This window comes from Numenius arquata, chromosome 5, assembly GCF_964106895.1.
Source record: "Numenius arquata chromosome 5, bNumArq3.hap1.1, whole genome shotgun sequence".
Taxonomy (NCBI): Eukaryota; Metazoa; Chordata; class Aves; order Charadriiformes; family Scolopacidae; genus Numenius; species Numenius arquata.
In genome coordinates, this window is record NC_133580.1 from 39,527,145 (window position 1) to 39,554,798 (window position 27,654).

Sequence of the window (27,654 nt, forward strand, 5' to 3'; positions counted from 1 at the left end):
CTGCTAAAGCAGGATTGCCTAGAGGACATCACTCAGGACTGCATCCAGGCGGGTCTTGAAAATCTCCAGAGAAGGGGACTCCACGACCTCCCTGGGCAGCCTGTTCCAGTGCTCTGTCACCCTCACCGTAAAGAAGTTTCTCCTCATATTTGAATGGAACTTCCTGTGTTCCAGCTTGTGCCCGTTGCCCCTCGTCCCATCACTGGAAACCACTGGAAAGAGTCCAGCTCCATCATCCTTCAGCCCACCCTTTAGGTACTTGTAAACATAGATAAGGTCTCCCCTCAGCCTTCTCTTCTCCAGGCTAAAGAGCCCCAGCTCTCTGAGCCTTTCCTCGTAAGGGAGGTTCTCTAATCCCTTAATCATCTTAGTTGCCCTATGTTGGACTCTCTCCAGTAGTTCCCCATCTCTCTTGAACTGGGGAGCCCAGAATTGGACGCAGTATTCCAGTTGTGGCCTCACCAGTGCAGAGTAGAGGGGGAGAATGACCTCCCTCGACCTACTGGCCATACTCTTCCTTCTGCAGCCCAGAAAATACTGGAAATAACTTTCTAAATTGTTGTAGACTGGCTCATTTATTTGACTGAAGCTTGTCTGTTGCTGAATCAGAAGGGAGATCGTATAGTATCTTCAAATTTTGAGAGAATTTGGCAATGCTGAACCAATTACAGGTAGTATTACTTCCTAAATAGGTAGTTAATGTTTTGTTAAGCACCGTTTAAAAGAGCTTCAAAGTTCTGCACCTAATAGGTAGACAATACAAAGGCTGAACTTCAGAGACTATTGCTCTGGAAGTTTATTATTCTGTGTGCCACAGAAGAAAATAAAAGTGCACAAGAAAACAGACAGTAACCTCTTTGGTGAGGTTAAGAGTTCAATATTTTTCAACTGTCCCTATTTTTAGTAGGTTCACACTCTTTCTTTGCTTGTGTCATGAGAAAAGGCAACAGAAAATTTAATTTGACTGTGGAGGCTCAATCTGGATGTTTCAGGTGAAGGTTTATAGAAATGACAAGATAAACATTCCTTTTCCATGTCTTTAAGATCTGTGAATGTGAGAGTTTATATTATTACATTTTTAATCAAGTTGTTTGAGTGCAAATGGGATGGTGAAAAGCACAGTTTTCAACATGTATGTGCCAGGGCCCAGTCTTCACCTTCATCTCTATTTGCCTGCATCCTAAGCAGATGTATAGATGTGTGTGATGAGAGAATTATTTTACTCTGTCAGGTTTTACAGCATGAAGGAAAGAACACCTTGACCTTGTTGATGGGTTGCTTCACTTGAGCCCTACTTTTCTTCTGGCTCAGCCTAGTTTTAAGCTAATATTTGTATAGACTGACATCTGGCATCTGGCTTAGAAGAGTACACATCCCATCACCCATGTACTGCGTATGACTTTTTTTTATGAGCCAGCTACTCTTAGGTGACTGGAACAGCTGAAACCACCACACAGACACCAGTAAGCAGTGTAAGTCTTGCAGAGAGCAAATGGTCTGGGGTCACAGGGGCCCTGTAGCTTTGTTTGCAGTAAAACTGAATATTAACTTTTTTTTCAGAAAAGGCTGGCAAGCAGGAAAGCAGTGCACCCTAGTTATATGTTAAGCTGATGATTAAACAGAATTGGGTAACATTTGTCAACAAATGAGAGTGAAACTTTTGCGTGAGGAAATAAAATTAGGAAATTTTCATGAATTAACCCACTGGAAAAAATGGCATGAGATGTATGTGATTATTCTTAGTTCTTTTACTTAATCTGTGCACATTTCTTGAATGTATGTGTATTACTTGAGATCTCTTACAAGGATTATTCAGTCTGCCATAGAAATACGTTCTCTTTACCTTCCCCTCCTCTTTCCTTTTCCATACGTTTCACTTTTAAAACTTAAAAGTATGTTGCTATCTTGATACAAAGGGCTGAAAGTTAAAGACCTACTTTAACAATTGTTGAATTTGTTAAATATGGCCTTTTTCTCAGATCCAGACCTCTTATCGATTTACCCCTTCCATCAGCCTTGGTCCCCAGAGAAGCAGCTGGTGGAAACTTTGCAGTGAAAAGCACAAAAGGTGTGTGCCATAGGACAAAGCAAGTATGCCAGCCATTTCTGTTTTGACTGATTGAAAAACAAACAACCCAAAACCTGGAGAGCCAACAGCACATGGACTTATTGACCTTTGTGCTGCGATAGTTTCTGTAATTATTGAATAGTGGGAATGGGCTGAGGGCTAAGGAAGAGAATTTGGGGGTTGGCCTAGGCAGTTAGATAAGGTTACATATAAGGCAACTGCAGCGGTTTTGGGAACACTAACGGAGTATATTCCTTGGCGCGCAGCTCAGCAAGTTCGGATCCTGGAATCATGAGCGGGTGCCCCTTCGCGGGGAACAACTACCTGTGAGTCTTTCATTCCTGTGTTTTGCTTCATAACGTTAGTTCAAATGATATGTTAACATAAAATATGAAAGCTCAGAGAGAAATTAGACAGCTGTAGCTATCTCTAAAGGAAATGAGATTGGACTTGTTTGAGCGCTTGTTATTTGGTAAACTAGATGTAATGCTACCAGCTGTTACTGTGACAAGATGTATTTCAAGTGTACTGTTTTTCTCAAAAGCCTGCTTTAGTGGTTCATTTTCTCCAAACAAAGCATTGTTTGAATTGTAGATGCACCTGTTAGTAAAAAGGCAGGTATATTCATAGGCCTTTAATTAAATAGCTTATATGTTTACTTAATTTTCTTCTTAGATTTAGCAAGCTCTCTTTGGAAGATGAAAAAGATGACAAATCACAAGAAGGGATAAATAAAGCCAGCAGAGGTGGACTTGTCTATGGAGACTACCTACAAGTAAGTTTAAGGATTTCGTGTTTGCTGCCCTGGTCTCTCTGAAGACTTGAGTGAGGACCTGTGATTGATGCTTCTCCCAGCAGTCAGCCAGTCACTAAGACAAGGACTCCAAGAGCTCTTTGTCTACCTGAGCTCACCACATGTACTCACAGGCACAGGTGCCCATCTCAACTGTGATGGTGCAGGTGGACTGTGGGATGGCTTCTCAAACTGCAGGGAAGCTGGATATTTGGGAGATTTTGGGAGGGAATTATTTGTATTGGTAAACCTAAAGTGGTGTACCACAAAAGGCTTTCTTTGGTCTGGCAGTCACCACTTGGCAATTTTTCCACATCAGCAGGCCATGTGCAACTTCCCTGAATTATTGCATGAAAGCCCAGAATATTTGGCAGGAAAAATATATTGCGGAAATCTAGGGGGTGGGATGTTGACTAAGGAGGGTCACAAAAAAAACCCAAACAAAAAATTGCGACAACTAGAAGTAATTAAGAGAGAAGTAAAGATAAAATGCCATAAGTAATAAAAGAATCCGGACATATTTTTTTTGGTGACAGCATGAACTGAAGTGAGTGGAATTACTTTGTGCTTGTGAACAGAAGACTGATTTGTTGCCATACTACATGGAATCTTGCAAAGATTTCTTCTAAAACAACTATGATAAACCAACTATGATTAGATTGTAAACTTGACTCAGTACAACAACTAGTAATGCCAGAACTGAAATAACTAGTATAGACTCAAATCAGAGTTCTTGTGCAGATGTTATTGCATGATTACACAGAATTTTAATATAGGAACTCTGTTTTCATGGAACACAACAGTATAGATTAGGATCTGGAAAACATGCTGGATATTTTTTTTTTTCATTTTTAGAATTGAAAATATCCTTAAAATGACTTTCCAAACTTTATTACTTGAGGTATGTAAACTTTTCATGTTAGGCAAGACTTTTTTTTTAAATTAAAAAGTAAAAATGACACCTGAGACCATTCAGTCTAACTTCTCATACAGCCTGGAATATGAGGCCTATATATGTATATATTTTTTTAAAAAATATCCTTACATATTAGCTCTACACAGTAGGACTACCATTGCTAATAGCAGAATCGAGAACTTTAAATAACAGTCCTATCTTTATTTTGAAGCTGAACAAAATATTGAACGCTCAAGAACTTCAGAGTGAGAAGAAAGGAAACAAAATCCACGATGAACATCTTTTCATTGTGACGCACCAAGGTAAGTGACTGGGAGAAGTTCAGGGGTGGCTGACCAGCATTTTTGCCATAGAGAGTTATTCAGTCCTGAAACAAGCAATACACAATTTGTTTTCATTTTAGACACAATCCCTACAATTGCTCTGTCTTTTATCTGCATTTATGTCTGTATATATCCCTATCTCATTTTAAGGCTGCAATCAATGCTATGCTTATGAAGCCATAAGTATAACCTTTGGATTGGTAAACCAAGATTTGGATGGTTCTGTTTCTAGAGAAATTAAGGTGGTGAAACACATTCCCTGTCTTAGTAACACATTGCTATGCGATTTATTGTAGCCAAATTTTGTGTGTTGGCTTATGCCTTCTTTGAAACTTCAATGAAGTTTTAACCACCCAGAGTCTGTCTAGAAGACAACATAGTGACTAGGTGCTCCCTAACCGTTAATATCCCCATGTTTTGCAGGCACTGACCTGATGATATTTTCCTGTTATTGACAGTAAACTTGTAGATGATGTAAAGGTTGTAAGCAGCTCTGGGGGTAGCTTTTATTGCAGTATCAGATCTAGATTTTCTTTCCCTCTTTTGTAGTGAACATTCTGAACATCAAATATCTATAAGACATGCTTTGAAAAAATCTGACAACACTCTCAACATTAGATTATTTCATGTAACAGTATAGGTAAAGGACAGCATACTGTAACAGGTAATTCATTTGCGTATCAGCATCTTTTTATACACCAGCAGTGCAAATGTAGGCTACTCATTTAAAATCAAAATGTAAGTTTTACTTCTTCAATGCTATGAATTAAAAACAAAGTAACGCTGAAGCTAGTGCTAACAATGCCTTTCTTGTTGTAGCTTATGAACTTTGGTTTAAGCAGATTCTATGGGAAATGGACTCTGTGCGGGAGATCTTTCAAAATGGCCACGTAAGTTAAGAGCAACTATTAATTTTGGGAAAATGCAGCCCTCTCTTTCTCTTGCCTCCTGCCTTTGAGCCTGATATATTTGGGTTTACTGAAGGAACATGTGCTATTTTTTTGAAAACAGCATTAAAAAAAACCCAACAAAACACTGAAATTTGGCTGAGTGGCTCATATATCCTGATAGTACAGACATTTGATCTGCAAAAAATGCAGATACTGGTAACTGCAGAAACTTAACTTGTAGAAAAAGCATGCTCAGAGGCAAAACTGAAACCCAGAGGGCTAACAGATATTTTGATGTTGAAAAGTCACTTCTGTCGAACTTTTTTGTTCAACTTTTTGAAGTTTATGTACTATATCCTTCCATCCAATACCTGCTATATGAAAGGAAAAGTCTTTTCGGTAGTTGTGTATTATGAAATCCAACAGAAAAGCAATAATCAAAATCACCATGTACAATTTCTGAAAATTGCAAATATAATAGGAATATTTGGAACACCTCTAAACATTTGCCCAAAGCTAAACACACCTCATAACAACAGATAACAAAGGAAAATCTGATACTACATCCACAAAGAAAAAGGCTGACTGCATGTAATGTGAGAAATACCTTGAATAACATAATGAGTATTTGTATATGAAGAAAATTTGAAAGTAGACCAGACTGAAAGAAGGAACCTTTTTATCATAATGTCCAATGAAAATGTTCTTTTTTGTCCTGCACATTCATTATTTTGTTGGCTTTTTAGTTGAACATTATATCAAATTATAACCAATCAAAATAAGTTATTCCTAAGTAGAATAATTTTTCATTATTTATTTTTGTGAAAAATGAAACACTGCTGATAATCAGAATTTGAAATGCCAATGTTAAGGTTAAGTAGAAAGCAAAACAATTAAGGAAATGGTTGTAATCTTTCATTTTTGTAGTTTGATATTTCCTGGTTGTGTGCCCTGGTCTTAGAGAGAAACTTGATTCCATTGAAGCTAGTAGGAATTTTAGCAGAGTCCTCTGCAGGCAAAGTGTTCAACTTAGCCAGAAGAGAGCTTCTGAGTTCTCCATTTAATATTTTTGATTTCCCACCTGGTGTAGTGTTCTCTGTTTTTCTCTGCTTGCAAATGCATCTTTTTAGATGTGATCTCCTGACATACCTCTCAGATTGTTCTGCTTCTCAACCTACCTTATGGCTTCTTCCTTCACAGTAGTAGAAATGATTGTAGAAGTGATTTGAATCGAAAGCATAATATAATTATCAAATTGTATCATATATCATTGAAAATAGCATTGTAATCATTGAAACTGATCGTGATATAAATTATTTTGGTGTAGAATTTAATTTCTTGTGGTGACTTGTATTTCAGTCAAAAATGTAGAAAAGAAAAAAAAATCCTATATATTTGGCCTAGTTGTACTATATCATCATTCAGAGAAAAAAGGGTTTCAATCTTTGAAGATTGTAGTTTCACTTAAAAACAGGGCACGCTCTATTCAATATGAGATTCTGCTGCTATGGATTTCATATGGAAAGGACTTGGGAACTATAGTGATGTATGACAGTGAAAAGCCCTGAAATAAATAGTTAGAGTATAAAGAGAACACGATTCTGTCTGCTTATGGTCTATTTTTTCTACAGGTGAGAGATGAAAGGAACATGCTGAAGGTTATTACTCGAATGAACAGAATTTCAATGATTCTGAAATTACTTGTGGAACAGTTCTCAGTTTTGGAAACTATGACTGCACTGGACTTCTTTGATTTCAGGTAGATACTTATATTCCTCCACAGCAATCCATGAACCGATAATTCCCATCCTTAGAACTGATTGTGAATTTTGCACGTGCCTTGGCAGCTTGTAGTACATGCGCCATTCAGTAAGGTGAGAGCCTACCTTAGAGAAGCAACTGTGACCTTAGAGTACAAGGGTCAATTAAGAAGTTGAGGTTGAGTGTGAGTCCAGCATGCTCTGCAACGAAGTACAAGTTAATTGTTGATGTTTATTTCTGGTGCTGCTGAACAGTTTCAGAGTAAAAAGTTGAAACAATAGAAATAGCTCACGTTTCCATGAACAATTTACTTGAAACTTACCTCTGCGCAGTTGCAGCCATGTCCTATGGAAAATGATAGAAGTGCTTGAGTGAGAGAAATGCACTCTCCCTAGATTATTGAATAGATATTTCAGTTGTCTTGATTTGCACAGTGTTTCCTTGCATCATGTTTTCAATCGGTCTGCAGGGTTCAAGTGGATGAAGGAAGCATTGCTGACTCTTCTTTCCCCACAATAACTTCTGCTCTCTAGTAGCTGCCCAATGTATTGCTGGGCTGGTAGTTGGTAGCTCTTCTGCCCAGGCTTTCTTTGGGATGCCTTGGCTTGCCTCACCTCTCCCATGGCATTTCTATCTCTTCCCTCAGTTCAGCTGTGACCTTCTACTACACTACCGTGTGTGACAGATTCGTCCACTGCCTGCCTTCCCGTTCTTGTTCTGATTGCATCCCTGACCTATCTGACTTGTGACCTCAGTGCTGCCCAGCATCCCATCCACTTCTGCATTGTTTTAGTACCCTTTCATTTCTGTCTTTTAATGTTCCCTAACTAAAAAGCACATGAAACTACAATTTTGCTTCTCTTGGAAGTTTGAAACATCTGTATTGCCTAGCATTACACAACAGCAGGGGAAATCCAAGACCTAATCCTCTGTTTTGGTGCATTCTTGCTTCTGCTTTTCAACAACATACTGTCATTTGATAAGTAAATGTAAGATCAAAGCAACGATCTGTTTCTGCCAAATCTTACACTTGCAATTCAAAGTCCATTACAATTATATAGCAATGCGGGATTTTAGATTACTTTTATTAAATTATTTTTTTCAGCATGGTCACACTATTTAACTCTGAAAGAATCCCATTAATGAATCCCTCCAATGAAACCCACTAAATGTTTTTTCTAAACATTGTTCTATTGTATGCATAGAAATTATTCCATATAACAATCCTATTTGAAGTGCATTCATTTTCACTTTAACGATGGGGAAATTTTTGTAATAGCTATTTGGGGTGAAGCTGCTTATTCTGTCTGGAAAGGACATGTTTCCTCCTGTACATCACATACACAAAGCTGCCATTTTAAAACACAGTATAAACATAAGTATGCATAATATCTATGTATGCACAAACACTATATACCTAGAAAATTAGAGTATGTTATACATCCATTCTAGCTGCATTAAAACTGCTTGGTTTTTTTTCTTAATTGCAATCATAAAAAACGCGCATATATCTATTTGCTATTCTCCAAATGTGAAATATGTATTTTTTTTATTTTGTTGAGAACCAGAGAACCCTATTTACAGTTTACCTTATTGTAAAATAATATCCAATATTTTTGTATCTTTTATTCTGTTCCCAAAGATACTACCTAAGCCCAGCCTCAGGTTTTCAGAGCCTGCAGTTTCGCTTGCTAGAGAACAAAATTGGTGTTCCCCAAAGTCTGAGAGTCCCCTATAACAGAAGGCATTATCGTGATAACTTCAAGGGACAGGATTATGAACTACTGCTTAAATCAGAGCAAGAACCAACGCTACTGCAACTGGTGGAGGTAACAATGTCTGTCTTACACCTTACTTTGTTTCCCCCTATCTCCTAGAATGTCCTTCATTGGTGTCAGTGACAAATTCTTCCTTGAGAGAAGCAAGCATGCTGGCAACTTCCCAGTCAGTTACGTTTTGGATTCTTAACCAAATTTTGTATGAAAGAGACTTAGTCATTAGTAAACCAACTGATTTTTCACAGCATTTCCTCGTCTGACAAGTCTGACTGTTAAACTAGGAAATTGCATTGTGAAAATATGAGCTCAGAATATAAATGTTCTGTTTCATTCAAATCATTTTTCATGACCATAAACCCTTTTTAGAAAAGAACTTCAAAAATATTTCCACTGTTATTGATGGCTACTAGAGAGGTTAAAAAAAGAAAATGAAAAATGACAACCCAAAATGGAAAGGAGAAAAGATGTTTAACAAATGTTTCATTATCACTTACCTTGATGTAATGATAAAGTTATGAACGACTCACAGTAATTTCTCTAACTCCCTTGTCATTTTCATACACAAAATTAACACAACTTTCCAAAGAATAATGCAGTATAAACCTCAATAAAAGCATCCACTTTTATTAGCCCTATCCATTTGTCTAATGACACCTGATACAGAATGTAAGAAATTTCAGATGAGAAGGAGCTAAATAAGTGAAATCTAAAGGCAGTTTGACCATAAAGATTTGTAATCCTCCCCCAATTTCATTCCCATTATTAAAAGGAAACCAAAGGGAAAGCTTTGCTAAGTGCCAAGTAAATTTGTGTCTTGTATCATCACATGTTGTGGTGTAAATTAATCACAGACTTCTTAATTGCTATTCAGCCTGACATGATAAAAACAGGTTGTAGAGATGATTCTATATCTTCCTTCTGAGATTTTTCTTTACAATTATCCTATAAATGTCTAATAAGATTGTTTTCCTGTATCTGCAAGGGAGTTGGTTTTAAAGATACTCTTAGAATGAGACAGATTTTTTTCTTCCAACACCGGTCATTTAACCTGGAACCTGTGGGTGTGTTTGCACAGCACCATTACACAGGTATAAATCATCTGCATGGACGTGCTTACTCCAGCAATAAGCACTTCTACGGGATATTAAACCAGAACAGCTCTAGCAGTATAATTTATGTTGCTAGAACTTGTAATTCTAGGGTAATGCCCTTGCATTGTTAATGTTGGAACACATTATTGTCATTATTAAAGGCATGGCTGGAAAGAACTCCAGGACTTGACGCAGAAGGATTTGATTTCTGGGGACAATTTGAAGTGAATGTTTCAAAAGGTCTAGAAGAGGAATTTGCCCTGGTGCAGGTATATAATGTGCTGTTGATCTACCTATAAGCAAAGAGACCTGGCAAAATGACAGCTTGACATAAATTTGACTTTTGGTCCACTCACAGTTTCTCACTGACTTCACTTAATCTTCAGCAGCCTCTCTCTGCAAGAAGCAGAAAAAATTGCAAACTTTTCCAGGAAATCTGAATAAGTGTAATTTGACATCTAAAATGGTTTAAATCATGTGATACATGGATTATTTTGATTGCAAAAGGAAAGGGATTGTGTCAATGGAAGGGCTGAAATTGATTTTACCAAAACTATAACTCATCTTTAGTTAGTACTGGCATCTACAGATCAGAGTAAAACTCCACAACATCTGGGCCCATGAGCTGTGAGTATGGAGTGTCACTATAAACAGCCCATTTTTATTTAACAGTATGTGGCAATTTCCTACTGTGTGATCATTTGAATTACACTGGCAAATAAGGACAAGAAAATCCCCGAATATTGTTAAGACCTGTAGCTTTAAGAACATTTCTAATGGAAAAACCACCATAACATAAGAATTAATCAACTTCCTGAGAATATCAGTTTACAACTTTCTAATTTGTCTAGACTTTTTTATTTACAATTTCCTTACTTGTAGCTGTGCAAGAATGTCTTCTTTTTGCCTTGAAAAAAATAATAAAATAATCAGACTTCAAACAAATGAAGATTAAGTGTTTTTAAGGCCTCTAGACCTAAAGAAAAGTGATAAGCTGCCAGTTTGTTTGAACACTCATTCATCTGAATTTTGTTGACAGCAATTTAATTCTACATTTTGTGGTAATTGTGTTTTTTAAAGGACAGTGACTCAGCGACTCATCTATTTTGTTTGAAAATACAGTTCTTAAATTTAAGATGTAAATTTAAAAAGTACTTATGACGAAAATAGAATTTACATCATGGGTAATTCAAGAGCTTAATTTTCCTTATTGAATTCTAAAACATGTTTGGTTTTTTTTTAAATATTAAAGGCCAAACCAGAATCAGAAGAAAAAGATGACTTATTATCTGAATTCCAAAAGCAGAAAGATGTATTACTTTCCTTATTTGATGAAAAACGCCATGAACATCTGCTTAGTAAAGGTAGATTGTATTAATGTATGCCAATATGCACTTTTTTTTTATATACGTGATACATGCAATCACATAATAGCATTAAATTTGCAAGAGACTCAGTAACTAAGGAGACTTGTATTTTGCAGGAGAAAGACGACTCTCTTATAAAGCACTGAAGGGTGCCTTAATGATCTACTTCTACAGGTAATGTTAGAAGATGTATCTTTAATGCTTACTGGCAGGAGGAGGGGTGATGGTTAAGGACAGCTGCACAGGTTTATTTAGGTTGGAACAGACCTTGGAAAGTAATCCAGTCCAACCCTCCACGAAAACCCAGCTCAGTTAGATCCAACTTGAAGGTCAGATCAGGCTGCTCAGGGCTGGGTCCAGTTGAGTTTTGCGTATCTTCGCGAGTGGAGGTTACACAGCTTCTCTGGGCAGCTGCTTCACGTCTGACCAGATGCTGCTCCTCAGACTGAAACTAGCAAATGCCTTGTTCAAACTGTTTTACAAAGTGTCCTAGACTGATTTATTTTTCCAAATACAAGGGTAAAGGCACAGATTGAGACTTACATGGCAGAAGCATTTCTTAGAATGTGGACTGACATTTCAATACCAATTTAGGAAAAATGTACCTGAGGTCACTGTTATGCACTGGTGAAGTGAGACTTTGAAAAATATAGCGTATTATAAGAGGTCTCACTGTCTTCTCTTTCATTTTCCAAGGGAGGAGCCTCGTTTTCAGGTTCCCTTTCAGCTTCTTACCTCCCTTATGGATCTCGATGTGCTCATGACCAAATGGAGATGTAAGTTTCACTTTTTGATGGTGACACTCCCTCTTTTAGATGCAAGTAAACTGTTCTGTTTCACTCTCTTTGAGACAAGTTATACCCAGAGTTTCAGAATTGAGCTTCTGAGTTTGTACATTAGGAATGACTTTTTATTTTTTTGTACTTCGGCTAAGAGGAAAGATGAACAGCTGCTTCTGTGATCATTAGATACATAGGTATAGCTATCACTTCTACAACATGCTTTAAGTTAGGGGAACAATTTTATTTAAGGGACAGGTATATATTTTCCAATGTCTGCCAAAACGTCATCATGATGACTCTTCATATGCAAATATTCCTTCTCTTCTTTCCCTATCTAGACATCCATAAGTGAATGTATTCATTCTGTATTAACAAAGCGTAATAATGTATAATAATTAGTATATTTATTCTGTATTAACAATCATTTTATATTAGTTGACTGCAGACTGGCATAATTAACTCCTGCATTGCTGAAGACCTAGTAGTTTGGTATATCGCTCTACCAAACTATGTAGTTTGGTATGATCTCTGTAGGATTTTTAGTATTGCAGTGGTACATCTTGACGTGACCCTTTGGTTATATCTTAACACTGAACATGTGCCATGTCCTTCTTTTGTATTACTTAGATAACCATGTCTGCATGGTGCACAGAATGATCGGCAGCAAGGCTGGCACCGGAGGCTCATCAGGGTACCAGTATTTGCGCTCAACAGTCAGGTACGGAGAGTGCATTTCCCCCATTACCTGCAACAATGCAGTTTGTAGATACTCTGATGCCAGGAGGCAGATTTCAGACAGTTCGTTGGAGGCCAGAGGGCTGCTGTTTCTCTTTTGAGGGTCCAGCATTTCCTCCTGGCTGTTGTACATTTACTTATCAGGTTGACATATATACATTTCAAGTCTTTTGAGGTGAAAAGAACTCCTTTCGGTCACTCATGCAAAGTTCCATTTGTAATTCTCAGCCAAGGGATATAGGTGTTACTGTAATAGCAATAATATGAATCCTGCACTGCTTAGTTTGTGTGGAATCTAGCCCAAGTTAATGAGGTGATACGGGCTGGAAGCAAGTCCCATCTACTGTGTGACTGATGACAGTTTCTTATTCCTCGACATGACCTCTAATCATACGACCTATGGTAAGTCAATATAGGATTGAATATACTCTTAAAGCTGATAGTAATTAATACTCTCAAGCTGTGCAGACAACAAGCAGAAACATTTCCTTCTGTTGGATGAAGCAACAAAGGATCTTAAAAGCGGTGGTTGGGGCCTGAGCACGGAACTCTCTGAATGGGTAGAACTCTTTTTACACCAAATGTGAGGATTCAGATAGTTGGACAATTCAAGCCTTTTAGCTGCAACTATGTCCTGACCAACATTATGTCAAAAAAGGCTATTTAAAGCATCATCTTCTAAGAAGACCGTCTTTGAGGATTGTTTTCAAAGAGAAACCACACATAGCTACTGACTGTGGGCAATGATTCCTGTCACAACCATCATCACAGAGGCTGGAATAGAAAGCAGACGGCTAGATTGAAGTCGAAGATTAAATGTTCACTGTTTTTTTCAGCAAGCCCTCTTGCTCTCCCTTAATTTCAGGTTAACATTCTTCCTGGATAAATTCTACTTTATACCTACCACAAGAGCAGAGGTCTGGAGATCACAGCCTACATACCTTGCATTTGCAGAAGAAAGATGTTGACTATAGCAACCATACTTCCTTTAAGTGTAATCTGCTATGGCCCAGAAACAGTTAGGATTGAATTTTTAGGAATATTCAGGAGGAAGGTTAGCGCAGAAACCTTTTAAAGAAAATAATTCTTTATAAAATTAGATAAATAGAAGAGATGGAATGATTCCTGAGGATCTTGAAATTATGCCTTCTATGCCGATATCGCAGCATTGATTGTTCCAATTGTCTTTTTCAGTGACAGATACAAGGTGTTTGTGGATTTGTTCAATCTTTCAACATTTCTAGTGCCAAGACACTGGATACCAAAGATGAACCCAACCATTCATAAATTCCTTTACACGGCAGAATACTGCGATAGCTCCTATTTTAGCAGCGACGACTCTGACTAGCCTGCCTTTCTAGACTGGCTGCTGTGAAGAACTTCAGGACTTTCACCTTGAGTGGTGCTATGCCTCAAATGTAACAGCTATTCTCACATGGTGTGGGTGTGTAAATATGTATTTATGTATGACAGCTATGTGAATAGTTCAATAGGCTTATAGAAGAAACTTAATTGTTTGTAGATAAAATAATCTGTAGAGTTCTCTATATTGACTAAAATAATACCCCAATTCAACTCAATGACCAATGTAACTCTTAGTTGGCTTCTTAAAACCTACACCTAGAGAGAGGGAGCAAATTATACAGAATTATCATGATCATGTCTTATTTGTACATATTTTTATATTTGTTTCTTTGCCTACTGGCTGTTACTAATTTACTTCTAACTGAGGACGTGATTAGTCTCAACACCTTCAGAAGAATACTAGTTTCTGAGCTTTACTGGAATTTCTAAAGGAATTTTGTGTTAAGAGTTTCAAAAGCTCAATTTAAAAAAATAAATCTGTAGAAACCCGAGTGTCTTGAACTTTTACCATCAAGAATCATGTTGCTATCTATGTGTTACATATGAATGTAAATCCCTTCCATAGAAATACTTACTGTTAAGAATAGCAGACATAAATAAGTACTTACTTTGCCTTTCAAATAAAGCAGTGTTCAAGCTCATCTTTAGTTGTCTTCTAAAGCAAGCATAAAATTCAAAGTATGACACGCATTTAAAGTGTTTTTTATTCAAAATATCATTGAAATAAGAATAAAGTGGATATCTAATAAAAGCAAGGCAAATTTAGCCATATAATATTGATAAAGGTGTGTAATCATATGAGATGGACTCTCATCTTTTCAAATGCTTCTCTTGGAAATACACTGTAGGCCTTCATTTCTGCTGAGTTGCTCTGTATCTTAGTGCTTTAGGTACTTATTCCTGGTAGTACCAACTGAAAAACACTGGTAGAACACCTGTGTTTGATTCTGCTAAAACAATATTACTCTTGCCAGTGCCAATTAGGAGCTTTGGCTATTGTTTTTCAGTTATGGAAGTGTGCTATTTGTTGTTTGTAAACTGCTAAGGGAAGGCCATACTATGGAAGACTGTTAAGACTACAGAAGAGATCCTGTTTTGTTAACTGGAAGTTTTCAGCCAGTAAATTCAGTAAGCAGTAGAACCTGAAGTAGTAAAACATAGAACTTGGTCTTCCTTTCATATAAAATTATTAACACTTAAAAGTAGAAGGACTGAAATGACAATACTTACAATAGACAATTATGATTGCATTTGTCATAAGAAGATAATAATACACTGATCTATAAACATGATACAGTAATTGAGTGCAAAAATTACAGAATTGCTTCAATACTTTTCATGGTAGTGCTTCAGAAAGAATAGACATAAAGCATTCCAGATGAAAGATTCAGAGCATTTTAGAATTACAGGTTTGGTTGTGAATTCTAGCTACATTTGCCTGCAAGTGCAATTTTACAGGTAAGCAGGGCTGGAACCACCTTTTGATTCCCAGCAAGTGCCACCTATAAATTCAACTAATGTAGGGAAATTTAACATCCACTCCATTTGGAGTATTCTGTAATGGCTGACTTTCTAGAGGTGGTAAATATAAATTAACAACCCCCACCCTCATAATTTTTTCTATAATGAATAAGGTTTTTAATTTATGCTTTGCAATGGACTTCATTGTTAATTGTGAAGTACAGAAGAGGAAAGGTATGGAACTGATAGAGGTCTCAAAGCGTGGAAAGACTGATTTGCAAATACATGCATCCTGCCAGGACACAGGATATTAAGCCACTGGAACTGCCTTGGTTTGTCTAACTACAATTACTACTTATTTTTCTATCCATTTAACAAATTAATAGAGAAGACTGATATTCCAGGCACTTTCCAAAATACACACCCTGCTCTGAAGTTATATTTATCCAATAAAAGTCTGAAGACTGACATTGGAGAACTGCAGCACTTCTGAGACTTTGACTCTCTATTTCCCTCTTCTATTATTCTAGCTGTAGAGAAAAAGTAGGACTTCACAAAAAGGTGGAAGACAGTGTGTTTTATCTTGGCTTTTCTAGCACCTCTGACAAGTATCAAAGTAAAACAGAGGGAATATTTTCTTCCAACTGCCATTCCTCCCCTGCAACATAAGCAGACCTAATTGTGGTTGTTCTTATATTCAAAGCACTTTGATTGCATTCTGTCATACTATTGATTATTTGATCCACATCCCTTATCAATTGTCATCACTTCTTTCTTCGTACGATTTTTTTTTTTATGGAGTAGTATTCAAACACCCGGACAGGGTTCAGATTCACAGTTTCAGTCCATCTTCATAACTTCTTTTTACATACTCTGCAGTTGACTCTTGAGTCTTCTTATTCCATGATAGATTTCATACACAACATGCTTTTCAAATAAAAACACTTTTTAAAAATTCCAACCAACACATTCCTGCATTGCCCAAAAGCAGGAACTGCTCTTAGAGTAATTGTTGCTTTGAAGTGTATCTTCACATAAAGTGTGTACCAAACTATTATCCAAATGATAATCATTGCCTTTGGCCAGCAAGTGTCAAACAAATACTGATGAAACTGTATCTGCTATACCTAAAAATGAAACAAAAAGATTTTTAAGTAAACACAGGAAGTGGAGACTTGCCAGAAATAAGTTCCCAGAATTCACATTCACGTGATGTCCTCTCTCCTCCACACCACGCCAGTATGGACATGCATCACTGCTGGGGTTGGGGGGCAGGGAATCAGCTGCAACCCTTTTATTTCTTCCTTGCCTGACACTATTTATAGCTGTGCTCTACACTCCTCCCTCCTTTACTTTCATTTTCAAAACTTTAGGTCCTTTCTGAGGCTTCACCATTGGTCCAATCTGGGTGCTGAAAATCAATCTAAAAGGGAAGATGGTATCAAGGTTTAATCATATGCATTAGCAATGGATAGACAATATGAAGCTACGTAGCTTTGAAAGCTCACCAAGAGACTAGACATCACAAATTCCATTACAAGACACATTTCTGAACACTCGTACATACACACAGAGCAAACTAGGTTTTTATTCATGCTCGGTCCTTTATGCATCGTTGTACTCCTTTCAGCATTAAAAACAAAGTCTGACAACAGCCTGTGAAAGTATCAAAAGGTGATGGCTCTACCCTCAAAAGCGTGTCAGAGCACCTCTAAATCAGAAGACAACTTCTGTGGGGGAAAGATCAACTATTGGCCTTTGCTGGATTGGTTTTGTGTGACACGCTACAGAAAACATGAGAGATTCTGCTTTTGAGAGAATGGATTTTGAAAATAACACGGCTGCTCTGCCTGACCACTTCTACACTTGACTTGCTTTAATTATCACTACTTCTAAATTTTTCTTTCCAAATAGTTTGTTTATACAACAAGAACAAAAGTTTCAGCAACATGGAAAAATTGTGATTGGATACATTGTCCTGATCTTTACTGAGTGCAGGCAAACTGAATATTACCTATTCTTATTTGCAGAAGATTTACATCATTTAACACCTTTTACGATGACCGTGAGAGCTACTATGAAACATCTATGGAAGGGAAAGACAACAGAAGACCTACAGTATTAATCTAACAGACAAAAATTCAATGGACACACACCACTTACTATCTAGTAGTCCAATCCCAGCAATTTGGCTCAGCAATCTTTGCTGGTAAACAGGAGCTTCATCTGCCTTACCTCCGGTATCCAGCAACTCAGAAGAGACTGGGTACGTAACACTACAAAATCCCCTCAAACACCAAGAAAAATCTCATGCAGATCGCAAGAGGGCAGGAGATGGAACTAGCAATAGACATATATACTTCTGTCCTATAAGAAAAGCCACAAGCAGGGTACCCAATTCCCAAGTACAGGCAGATCCACTTTCCAGATGTTTGCTGAACTGACCCCAAAGATAATTGCATCCCCCAGACAAGGACAGCAGCTGTTCTACATGCAGAGTATTACGATGGCACTAACCTAGTCCATGACCACCTGGACTTGTGAGAAGCAGCTGACACTGTCCTGTATGATATCCTGGTCTCTAAATTGGGAGATATGGATTTGATGGAAGGACCACTCAGTGGATAAGGAATTGGCTGGATGTTGCACTCAAAGAGTTGCGGTCAATGGCTTCATGTCCAAGTGGAGATCATGACAGGTAGTGTTCCTCAGGGGTCAGTATTGGGACAAGCGCCGTTTACCATCTTTGTCGGCAACACGGACAGTGAGATTGAGTGCACCCTCAGCAAGTTTGCTGACAACACCAAGCTGTGTCGTGTGATTAACACGCTGGAGGGAAGGGATGCCATCCAGAGGGACCTGGACAGGCAGCCCATGCAAACTTCATGAAGTTCAACCAGGCCAAGCGCAAGGTCCTGCATTGTGGTCACAGCAATCCCAAGCACAAGTCAAGGCTGGGCAGAGAATGTATTGAGAGCAGCCCTGAGGAGAAGGACTTGGGGGTGTCAATGGATGAGAAGCTCAAAGTGAGCCGGCAATGTGCGCTGGCAGCCCAAAAAGCCAACCACATCCTGGGCTGCATCAAAAGAAGCATGGCCAGCAGGTCCAGGGAGGTGATTCTGGCCCCCCTACTTCACTCTGGTGAGACCCCACCTGGAGTACTGTGTCCAGCTCCGGGACCCCCAAAATAAGGACATGGAGCTGTTGGAGCAAGTACAGAGGAGGGCCATGAAGATTACGAGGCTGGAGCACTTCTCCTATGAGGACAGGCTGAGAGAGTCAGGGTTGTTCAGCCCGGAAAACAGAAGGCTCTGGGGAGACCTTCTAGTACCTCAAAGGGGCCTAGATGAAAGATGAGGAGGGACTCTTTATCAGGGAGTGTAGAGCTAGGATGAGAGGTAACGGTTTTAAACTGAAAAAGGTGAGATTTAAACTAGGTATCAGGAAGAAATTCTTTACTGTGAGGGTGGTGAGACATTGGAACAGGTTGCCCAGAGAAGCTGTGGATGCCCTATCCCTGGAAGTGTTCAAGGCAAGGTTGGATGGGGCTTTGAGCAACCTGGTCTAGCAGGAAGCACTCTTGCCGATGGCAGGGGGTTGGAACTAGATGATCCTTAAGGTCCCTTCCAACTCTATTCTACGATTCTATGATACATGACTTTACAATGCCATTACCTCTACACGGTAAGGTACAAAGAGCACTTTAATTGTTATGCCTTAATATGACTTTACCATTGCATGGTGTTTTTCAGTCAACTATATGGCTTGGTTGAACTAGCAACACTTTATTTACTTTTCCACCTGGACTCACCTAGCCTCTTTTAAAACATGGCAATGACTTGTATTTCCTCTCTGAGGATCCCACTATATCCAGATTATTATTATTACTACTTACATGGAGAAACATATCCCAAACTTTAATTATTTTTTGTCAGACTTACCACAGACATTGCCGCCTATCTTAACACGAACATAGCCGTCTATTCCCCATGTAGGCCCCCAAGAGTTCTGTACAATCCAGTAAGGGATACTACCTGAAAGAGACATTTTTGTCAACAAGAGACAACATAAGATGCGGGAAGTATAAAAACTTCTAACATTCTACAGAGTTAATTACCATTCTAGTATCTCATAGTTTCTGATGGTTTGACAATATAGTACAGTGAAGCCTACTGCTGTTCACATACACCCAGAGCTTACAGTCCAGTGTTGGACAGACTGGATATATCTTCTGCTAGCGTAAAGACACATGCAGCCATGTTTGTGACTTCACAAGGACATGAAGTCCCACAGAACAGAAGGAACATAGACAAGAAGAGTTTTTCCTCCTGGGATCAGGATGCAGTTCTGGAGCTGATGTGACACCAAACCAAATAGCTCTCAACAGAACACCCAGTTCTGGATTTTAATAACCTGCTCCACAGAAGGCAAGTTTGAAGTAAGAGAAAAAACCAAAAACCTACTGGGTTGAAGTTCAGTTGATGGAAACGCACCTGTTCTGTCAAAACCAGTGATTAGAACAGCATGATTTGCTCTTCCACTGGAGCAGTGATATTGTATGATCCCACCAAGATAATCCTGCCAGCTAACTGCATCAACTGTTACTGCCAGAGGGCCCCAGTTAACAAGCATCCTCATCATTTCTTCTTCCTGACCGCTGTGAAAGAATTAAGTGACAATGCCAAGTGACTTAAGTTAGTACACTAAAGCAGTTGGAGAGGTGGTAATCTACTTGTTAAGTACAATTTAAAAATCAAATAATTAAACTGTGTCCTATGAGTTCTATAAACCACATAATATACATCGATGAATATGTTATTTCATATACTACAACACAGTAATACAAATATAAGGCACACAAACGATGGGAAAGGTGCCAATCCAAAGATATGATTCTATTACAAAGAAGCAGGTTTCTGGGTCAAGTCAGTGGGCAATGGTGAGCACTATGTACCTTTTATACATCACTCTTCTCAAAACCAGCTTTGGACAAACCATTAGTCTGTATTATTATTTCCCACTAGTTTTTCAAACATGCAGAAGTACCTCTTACATTATACTTAATAATACATAAAATATATATATATCAAACATATCAAAACATGAGACATTACCACTATAAGACATTACCATTAGCGTTCTCATACAGTTTTACTTATGTAATATACTGGAACAGGAAATCTTTATGTGCAATGACTAAATTTGGCAAATACAGACTGGTAAAGCTGTAATTGATTTTAGTTACTTGTATCTGGCAGTAATTCAATTCTAGTCAAAATTATATTTCTTGTCTTGAAGTTCAGTATGCAGCTGTATTGTACTGATAAAAATTAAAAAAAGCCAAACACTTTCCTGGTACAGAAACCTTAAAAACCACCAGTTGTCTTGACAAAATTCAGTTGACAACACTCTTTGCTAAGTCAGGGACTGGAACTGGACTTAGCATATATTTAAAGTTGTAACTGACTCAATGTTCCAACTGAAACGCAGCCAACTGAAAAGAACTAATTGCAAGACACTGATTTAAGCTTTCCAATTTGATAAAGCTTAGTGATGGCAGGGTTGAGTGCATTGACTGTGGCAAGCCATAACCCTAAAGAATGTTATGTATTAATTCTTATCCAGTACACAGCTACAGAACTGATGCAATCAGCCTCATAACCTTTGGTTGGTCAATGCACTATTGGCTCTAGCTTACTCCAGAGTTAGTGAACACAGAAGGAAAAGTACAGTAAATAAAAGAGAATCAATAGGAGCTACCTGAAGTCATATGCAGCAAATCCTGTTATTGAAACTCCAAAATCCGAGTGATCAAAATAATGGCACAGTCCTGTCTGAGCTTTAAAAGTGTATTCTGAATCTCTCACAAGTTTTACTTTTGTCTGCAAGAAGATAAATGAATGAGAATTTAATGCATTTGACTTTAACACTATGCAGACCAAAACACATTGAAAATGCCCACAGAACTTACTCAAAATTCATTGCATTCTTGGCGAGATTGATTTCCCAACATGACATTCTTAATTCTAATTATATACTATCTACAGTTTCCTTGTTTGTGGAAAAAGCTTCAGAAGGGATTCAGAAGTCTTTAAATAACGAATAAAATTTGAAAGGTATTTCTGGTTTAAACTAGCTTCATGAGCTATCTCATCAATTTCAAGACACAGAGACTATGCATTCATTTAATGAATGGCTATTCGTTCTCTTCAAATGACATCCATACACAAAATTATTCTCCCTTTGGGACAGTTCAAGAACCAAAAATATCCCAAGAACAGTTATATACAAAATACTGAAATTAAGTCCAATTCTGCTATTAGCATCAAATCCTTATGCCAGTATATAATGTATTATAATGGTTGCCACAAAGTCCAGCTATAAAGCTATTGCATCAACCTTTTATATTTCTCGTCTTCTACAGTATAGCACATTTATGACAGTATCTTCTCCAGTCTAACTCATTTGTTGCCATGCAAGAGGGAATTTTGCTTCAGAGGAATCCAGATTAATATCCTCTGTCTTTCTTGAAATGCAAACTTAAACAAGTTATCTAGACTGTTATTAGCTGGGGTTACATGAATCTTCATGGATTACAGAGTTTCTTAAAAAGGATAATCAGCTTTTTTTGAAAACTTAAAAAAACTAAGGAAATCTTTTTATATTATTGTAAATCAAACTGTCACCCTAGAGTGCACTTTTTATTTCAAAAATATTAAAATGCTTCTGCTTACATATATTATTAATACACAGTTTGCATTTCCCATGAACGAAATGTGTTAGCTACAACTAAAGTAGAAACTGTGTCTACACTTTCATCGTTTTGGGTTGCAGCGAAACAAAGGTATTTCTTCTGAGGTTCTCTACACTCCTCTCTGATTTTACAGCGTTCGCAACAAAAACAACAGAAATTTGAAAGTAGAATATCTCGCCATTCCTCCTTTTCCCCAGATGCTGGTGCCTAAACTGGACACTCAAATCCACAAAACGACACGTAGATAAATGGCTCCTTTTACACTGGTACTGTATGTTTGCAGTTCCATTTGAATTCAGTGGAAGTACCATAGCATTCAGGGAACGTTATTTTCAGCCCCTGTGGGCTGATTTGTTACATTCACAAGAACACATATAGACTATAAAATTCCAATCAACTTTCAGTTCTGCCTGGATAAGCTTTCTCTTAATTCCAGACTAAATACACATACATATATACACATGCATACATATACACACATACATAAGAAAAAAATCAGATCAGCTGTACACTCCACCTTCCCCATCACTTTTTCCCAGTAAAAAAAAAAAGAGTAAATATGAAAGCTAAGGAAGAGTTCAAGATTTATGAAAAGCTTCAAACCTGGTTCAGCCAGCCCAAAGCACTAACAGTGGATCCCCCGCTGCAGCCGTAATTATTGTATGAACAGTCAATAACCTGCTGTACACTGAGTTCTTCCAGTTTATTTCCTTTAATTGCATAGGCAGACTCTATACCACCCACAACGCTGAAAGCCCAGCAGCCTCCACACTGGTACAAATAGAAGGGAAACGGGAGAAATAGAAAGAGAAAGTCAGCTTTGTTTTTGAAGCCTGATGTGAAAAAAAAAAAAAAAAAGGCCAAAAGGTATTCTAATGCTCTTCATTTACTACATCATCCTTGAACTTCATTTCTAAGGCAATAATAAAAGAATTTAATCAGCCATTTAAAATATTGAACTGTTTTTTTCCCCTGTACTGCTCTCTGAAAGCTAGAAAGGTGTTATGGGTGTCTTATTTTAGGGATTCCTTCCTGATTCATTTTTGCCCTTTAAAGATAGATCTGAGGATGCTTTTTACTGTGAGATATCTATTTTCTTAAAGAAGGATTGGGGCTCAGGATGAAATTGTTTTTTAACCACATTAGTTAGAAAGTTTTTGAAAAGGATGCACTTAAGGAGACAGCCTACAACTTTCTACAGTCTGAAGAATTTTATAGAAATACATTAGATTCCAGTTTAAGAAAGAGTAAACTGAAATTAAATGTAATAGAAAAATTCTTAGACAGTATCAGAATCTATACTGCAGTTCTAGATTCTTTAAACTGACACATTTGAAATAGGAAACAGTTTATTCCTAGGCAAGGTCCAGGTTACACAATGCGAAGCACAGAAAAGAAAGACATTGGGGATTTAACAGCTTGTTTCTTTCTTACCAGAAACTACCCACTTTGTGATAAACTGTAATCATGTGGGGTCTGGTTAGCTTCCTATCATGAATGCATCCCCCGAGGCATTTGATGGTAAAGATATGGGTGTTGGCCGGGCAAGGGCATTCAATCATGAGACAAAAAAACAGCAAAGGATCTACACCCATCCAGGTGAAACAGGGGAATGAGGTCAGGTACTGAACTTACCTCAGTCTCTTCAGAAAAATACAAAATACACATGGTGCAAAATATTTGCAGCTTTAGTAAACTAGATAAAAAAAATGCATTACACAGTTTATAATTGCACAATATCTAAGTGCACAACTTTTACATCTCATGCTTTTAAGTCTAATCCCACTTTGCATAAAATGCTATGTGACTTTGTATATGTTCAACCAGCCATACTTGTGCCAGCGCTCCAAGGAGTCTTGAGGCTCCCTTCCAAAACCTTCACTGTGCTCTACCACGTACCTGCTGGAACTGCCTCTGAGCACTGCTTGAGAACCAGGAGAGGAAAACACCAAGACTTACTGTTTGCTGATTTCTCACTTCTGCAATGACTTTCTTGTCCCTCCAGTCAAACTTCTTGGGCAAAGGTTTTTCTTTTCCCTTTGGCACTTTTTTGTATCTGGGAAGTTTGTGAGGTATGCTTCTTAAGTAAATAGCTAGACACAGAATACAAACATCTATAAATCTACTAACTAAAACAAACAAACAAACAAAAAACCACAAGCAACTGTTTCACTAGAAGCTATAGAGGTAACTTTGATCTGCAGTTACAATCATGAGATTACATCTCATTCTCAAATCCATAGAAAATTCATGTATTTTAAAATAATCATTATACTCCAGAATAAATGTAGGTATTCCTACAGTCCTAGAAAGAACAGAAATATTTCATGCAGGGAATGCGAGTATAATAATTATACCATTAACAGGTTTTGTTTGAAAATTTTCACGTTTTACTTACTGGAAAAATATTACTTTATTTTAGTCAGGAAAAAGGGGAAAAATAAGAGGAGAATAATGTAAAGATTCTGAAATACACCCAAACTGCTAGTTTTTCACTAAAAAAAGCTGCTTAATTATTTAAAATTAAGAAAGGTGTGAAATCCCCCAATGAATAGAGCACATAACAGCAAAATTTAATGGCAAGAAGGGAAGGTTAGGTATCAGTCATATTTCCTTAGTTAAAAAAAAATAAAAAATATAAGTGTGTCATATTGCACATGAAAGTCATAGCTATCATTGTGCAGCCTTGGACTTCTGAGCATTGTTTGGATTGTAGTCAGTTTGTCTTGGGATAGGGAATAGGAACTTAGAGTACTCAAGAACCTTGTGTATTTCCAGTTTTACAACTGTTGCAACTGAAGAAGTCTTTAAGGCCCAGTGAGAAGAGAGGCAAGAAGATGGCGGCCACAGGAGTCTGTATACTAAATCAAATTCAGGCTCTGGGCAATCCAACCCTGCAAGACTAGAGAAACATGAAGAGGATTGTTGTATCCTTCAGAAGTACTTACAGTTTGGTACCAGGCATTGTAAACTAGCTGACTACCAGCACTGGAAGAATCTGTAAATGTGAAAGATACAAGGTTCTGGGAAAGAATAAGAAAAATAACAGAAAAGGTATTAGCAGCAGCTAGAAAACATACCTTTGAACTCTTCAGGAAACAGGTGAGAAAACTGATTTATTCCATAGAAAGCAGTTGTATTATCTTTTGATGATGAATTCAGTAATCTAATTCTTTTAGCACTTTCCTGAAGGAAAAAAAATAATAATTTGGACATTATTAGGTTAGCAGCAGTGACAAAACCCTAAAAGCAGAAATAGAGAAGGCTAGCAACAGTAAACATGAACTTAGATAAGAAGACAGCTGTTCACCTCAGATTCATTTGGGATTCCCATCAAACCAATACGAAAGCCATTGAACTAATTTAAACTCCAAGAAAGATACGGAAAAAGCATTTGTTCAGTGCACAGAGGGTAAAAAAATGATACCAGACAGACAAAACAGGCAAGCTGAGAACAAATTGTGGCAAACTCATCTGATGCCCTTCTTTAACAGCACAACAAACCTTGTGGTTCAGAGATACATAAAAATATCTTCAGACAAGAGTTAAGCCTGTCTTGCTTTATGTCCTTACAGAACAAAAAAAACCCAGTGTAATGGCCTAAAGACATTAAAACAAATCCTAGATTTTAGTTTTTAACCTACAAAAGCAAGACAACCAGACATCCGCCTCCCCAACTTCTTCTGCTGACAAAACTCAATACGGAACATCAAAAACTTAACGTCACCTCCTGCCTTTGGGAGACTTTCCTCGCACCCCCCGATGGCGCAGGCTGGGCTACGAGGCAAGGCAGGGCCAGGCGGCAGCACCATCCCCGCTCCCACCGCCGCCGCTCGGAGCCGGCCGGCAGCAGCCCGGCTGGAACCCCGCTGCCGGGGGCTGGCACCCCGCTGCCGGCGCCGGCCCTCAGCCCCGGGAACCCCTCCGCTGCCCCCTCAGACGGGCAGCCCTCCCCGGGCACGACGCGGGAAGGGGAGCACCGCGGCGGGCAGGGGGCGGCCAAGACGGGGTCGCAGGCTCCTCGGTGCGAGGCTGACACCTGGCGTCAGAAACGGGGGAGGGGAGAAAAAAAAGCAGCGACACCCCAACCCCAGCCGCTTGAGGGGAACCCGAGCAGGCAAGGGCCGAGGAGACCGCAACAGCAAAGGATGCCGCAGCGGGTTTCGCCACGTTCCTGCACCTCTCGCCCCCAGTCACCCGGGGAGCGGCGGCGGAGCGGCACCTCGCCACCCCTCCTCCTCCGGCGGAGCCGGCACCCAGGACCCGCTTTGTAGCGCAGATGGCGAGTGTAAGTGCGGGTAGGGACACCTACCCGGAGGGCTACCGCCGCTTCTTTCTCCCGGCCGTCTCCGTCCCACGGAAGGCGGCCCAGACCACCGCTGCCGCCGCCCTCCTCCCCAAGCCGACTGCCTGCAGGCGCCAGGAGGGCGGCGCTGCCCGCCCGCAGCAGGCAGCAGAGAAGTGCCAGCACCGGCACCTCCATCGACCGGCCGGGGCGAGCGACGGCCCGCGCCACGCTGCGACGGGCAGCGGGGCCCGCTCCCTACCGGGTCCCCACTCGCCGCCCCTCCCCTGGCCGCCATGTCATAGCGGGGTGGGGCCTGGGAGGAGCACCCCCGCCCCCCGAACCGTAGGGCCGACCTCTTTCCAGGGGGAAGAGGGGACTGAAACCGCCCTTCTTTCCAGCTACTGCGCGGAGGCCAATCGCCGTCCTCGCTTCCCCCTGCGGGGCTGTGGGGGCAGGCCGGCACGGGGGGCGGGCACCCCGCTGGGCCGGGCGGGGCACGAAACAGTGGCCGCCCATCAGGGGCTGGGCCCGCCGCCGCCGCTGGCGGGCCTTGGGGCAATGGCTGCGGCTGCGGCTGCCTCCGGGTGTCCTGTTGCCGGTTGTGCCGTGTTTCGGGGTGCCTGGCAGCGCCCACGTTTCTGCCGGTGTTTTTCCTTGTGGGGGGTGCACGGCGAGGCGCGCAGGGCTGCGAAAGCGGGGAGAAGAGGTGCTGAGCGTTAACTGCGAGGTTTAAAGGACTTCACTGAGAGGAAAGTTAGTCGGCATCTGCAAGCCAGGCTGCCAGGAGAAAAGAGAAGACGCAGGGGCTTCTTCGGGGCAGCAGAAACACAGTTTATAGGCTTTAGCAAGGGAAAGCACTGGGGAGGAGAGAAGAGCTGCCCTGTGCTGTGCAGCCAGTGTCAGCAGCCTCTGCTGTTCGGTGCCATGTGGTTATACTGGAAGAAAATATTTGAGAGAAAGCTGTGTGTGCTGCGCTGGCTCACTGGTTTCCTTGGAGACTAGTGGTGTGCTGGTGCTCGAGCGAGCAGGTTGGTGTTTGGCATTTAAAACTTCGTTAGGCCAGTGCAATTTTGAGTGCTTGACTCCTGCCTGGCATCTCCCCACTGGTGACTGGAGAAGGATGTAAATAATATTAATCAGCTGCACTATGGAGTCCCCTGTGTTACATAAGTGTTCAGCCCACTCCGCCTTCCCCCCCCCCCTTCACATAAAGAGGCCTTTTGCTATTTTCTGTGACTAGAATGGCAAAAGTGTTTTGATGTTGGCAGTACTTATGCTGCAT

The 27,654-nt window shown here is 39.6% G+C and overlaps 2 protein-coding genes across 2 annotated transcripts; one reads left to right on the plus strand and one right to left on the minus strand.

The window, feature by feature from the left end:
- Window positions 1–2,359: 2,359 nt before the first annotated feature.
- On the plus strand, window positions 2,360–13,852 carry TDO2 (tryptophan 2,3-dioxygenase). The gene is made up of 12 exons (XM_074147462.1): window positions 2,360–2,394; window positions 2,744–2,843; window positions 3,989–4,079; window positions 4,920–4,990; window positions 6,622–6,749; window positions 8,394–8,580; window positions 9,782–9,889; window positions 10,873–10,984; window positions 11,104–11,161; window positions 11,684–11,763; window positions 12,397–12,487; window positions 13,699–13,852. The coding sequence occupies exons 1-12, from the start codon at window positions 2,360–2,362 to the stop codon at window positions 13,850–13,852; spliced, it is 1,215 nt and encodes a 404-aa protein (XP_074003563.1).
- Window positions 13,853–14,549: 697 nt separating this feature from the next.
- On the minus strand, window positions 14,550–26,658 carry CTSO (cathepsin O). The gene is made up of 8 exons (XM_074147463.1): window positions 26,397–26,658; window positions 25,165–25,270; window positions 24,044–24,177; window positions 22,688–22,855; window positions 21,091–21,212; window positions 19,824–19,987; window positions 19,272–19,364; window positions 14,550–16,457 (listed from the first exon to the last, which is right to left on the minus strand). The coding sequence occupies exons 1-8, from the start codon at window positions 26,565–26,567 to the stop codon at window positions 16,423–16,425; spliced, it is 993 nt and encodes a 330-aa protein (XP_074003564.1). The 5' UTR covers window positions 26,568–26,658; the 3' UTR covers window positions 14,550–16,422.
- Window positions 26,659–27,654: the final 996 nt, after the last annotated feature.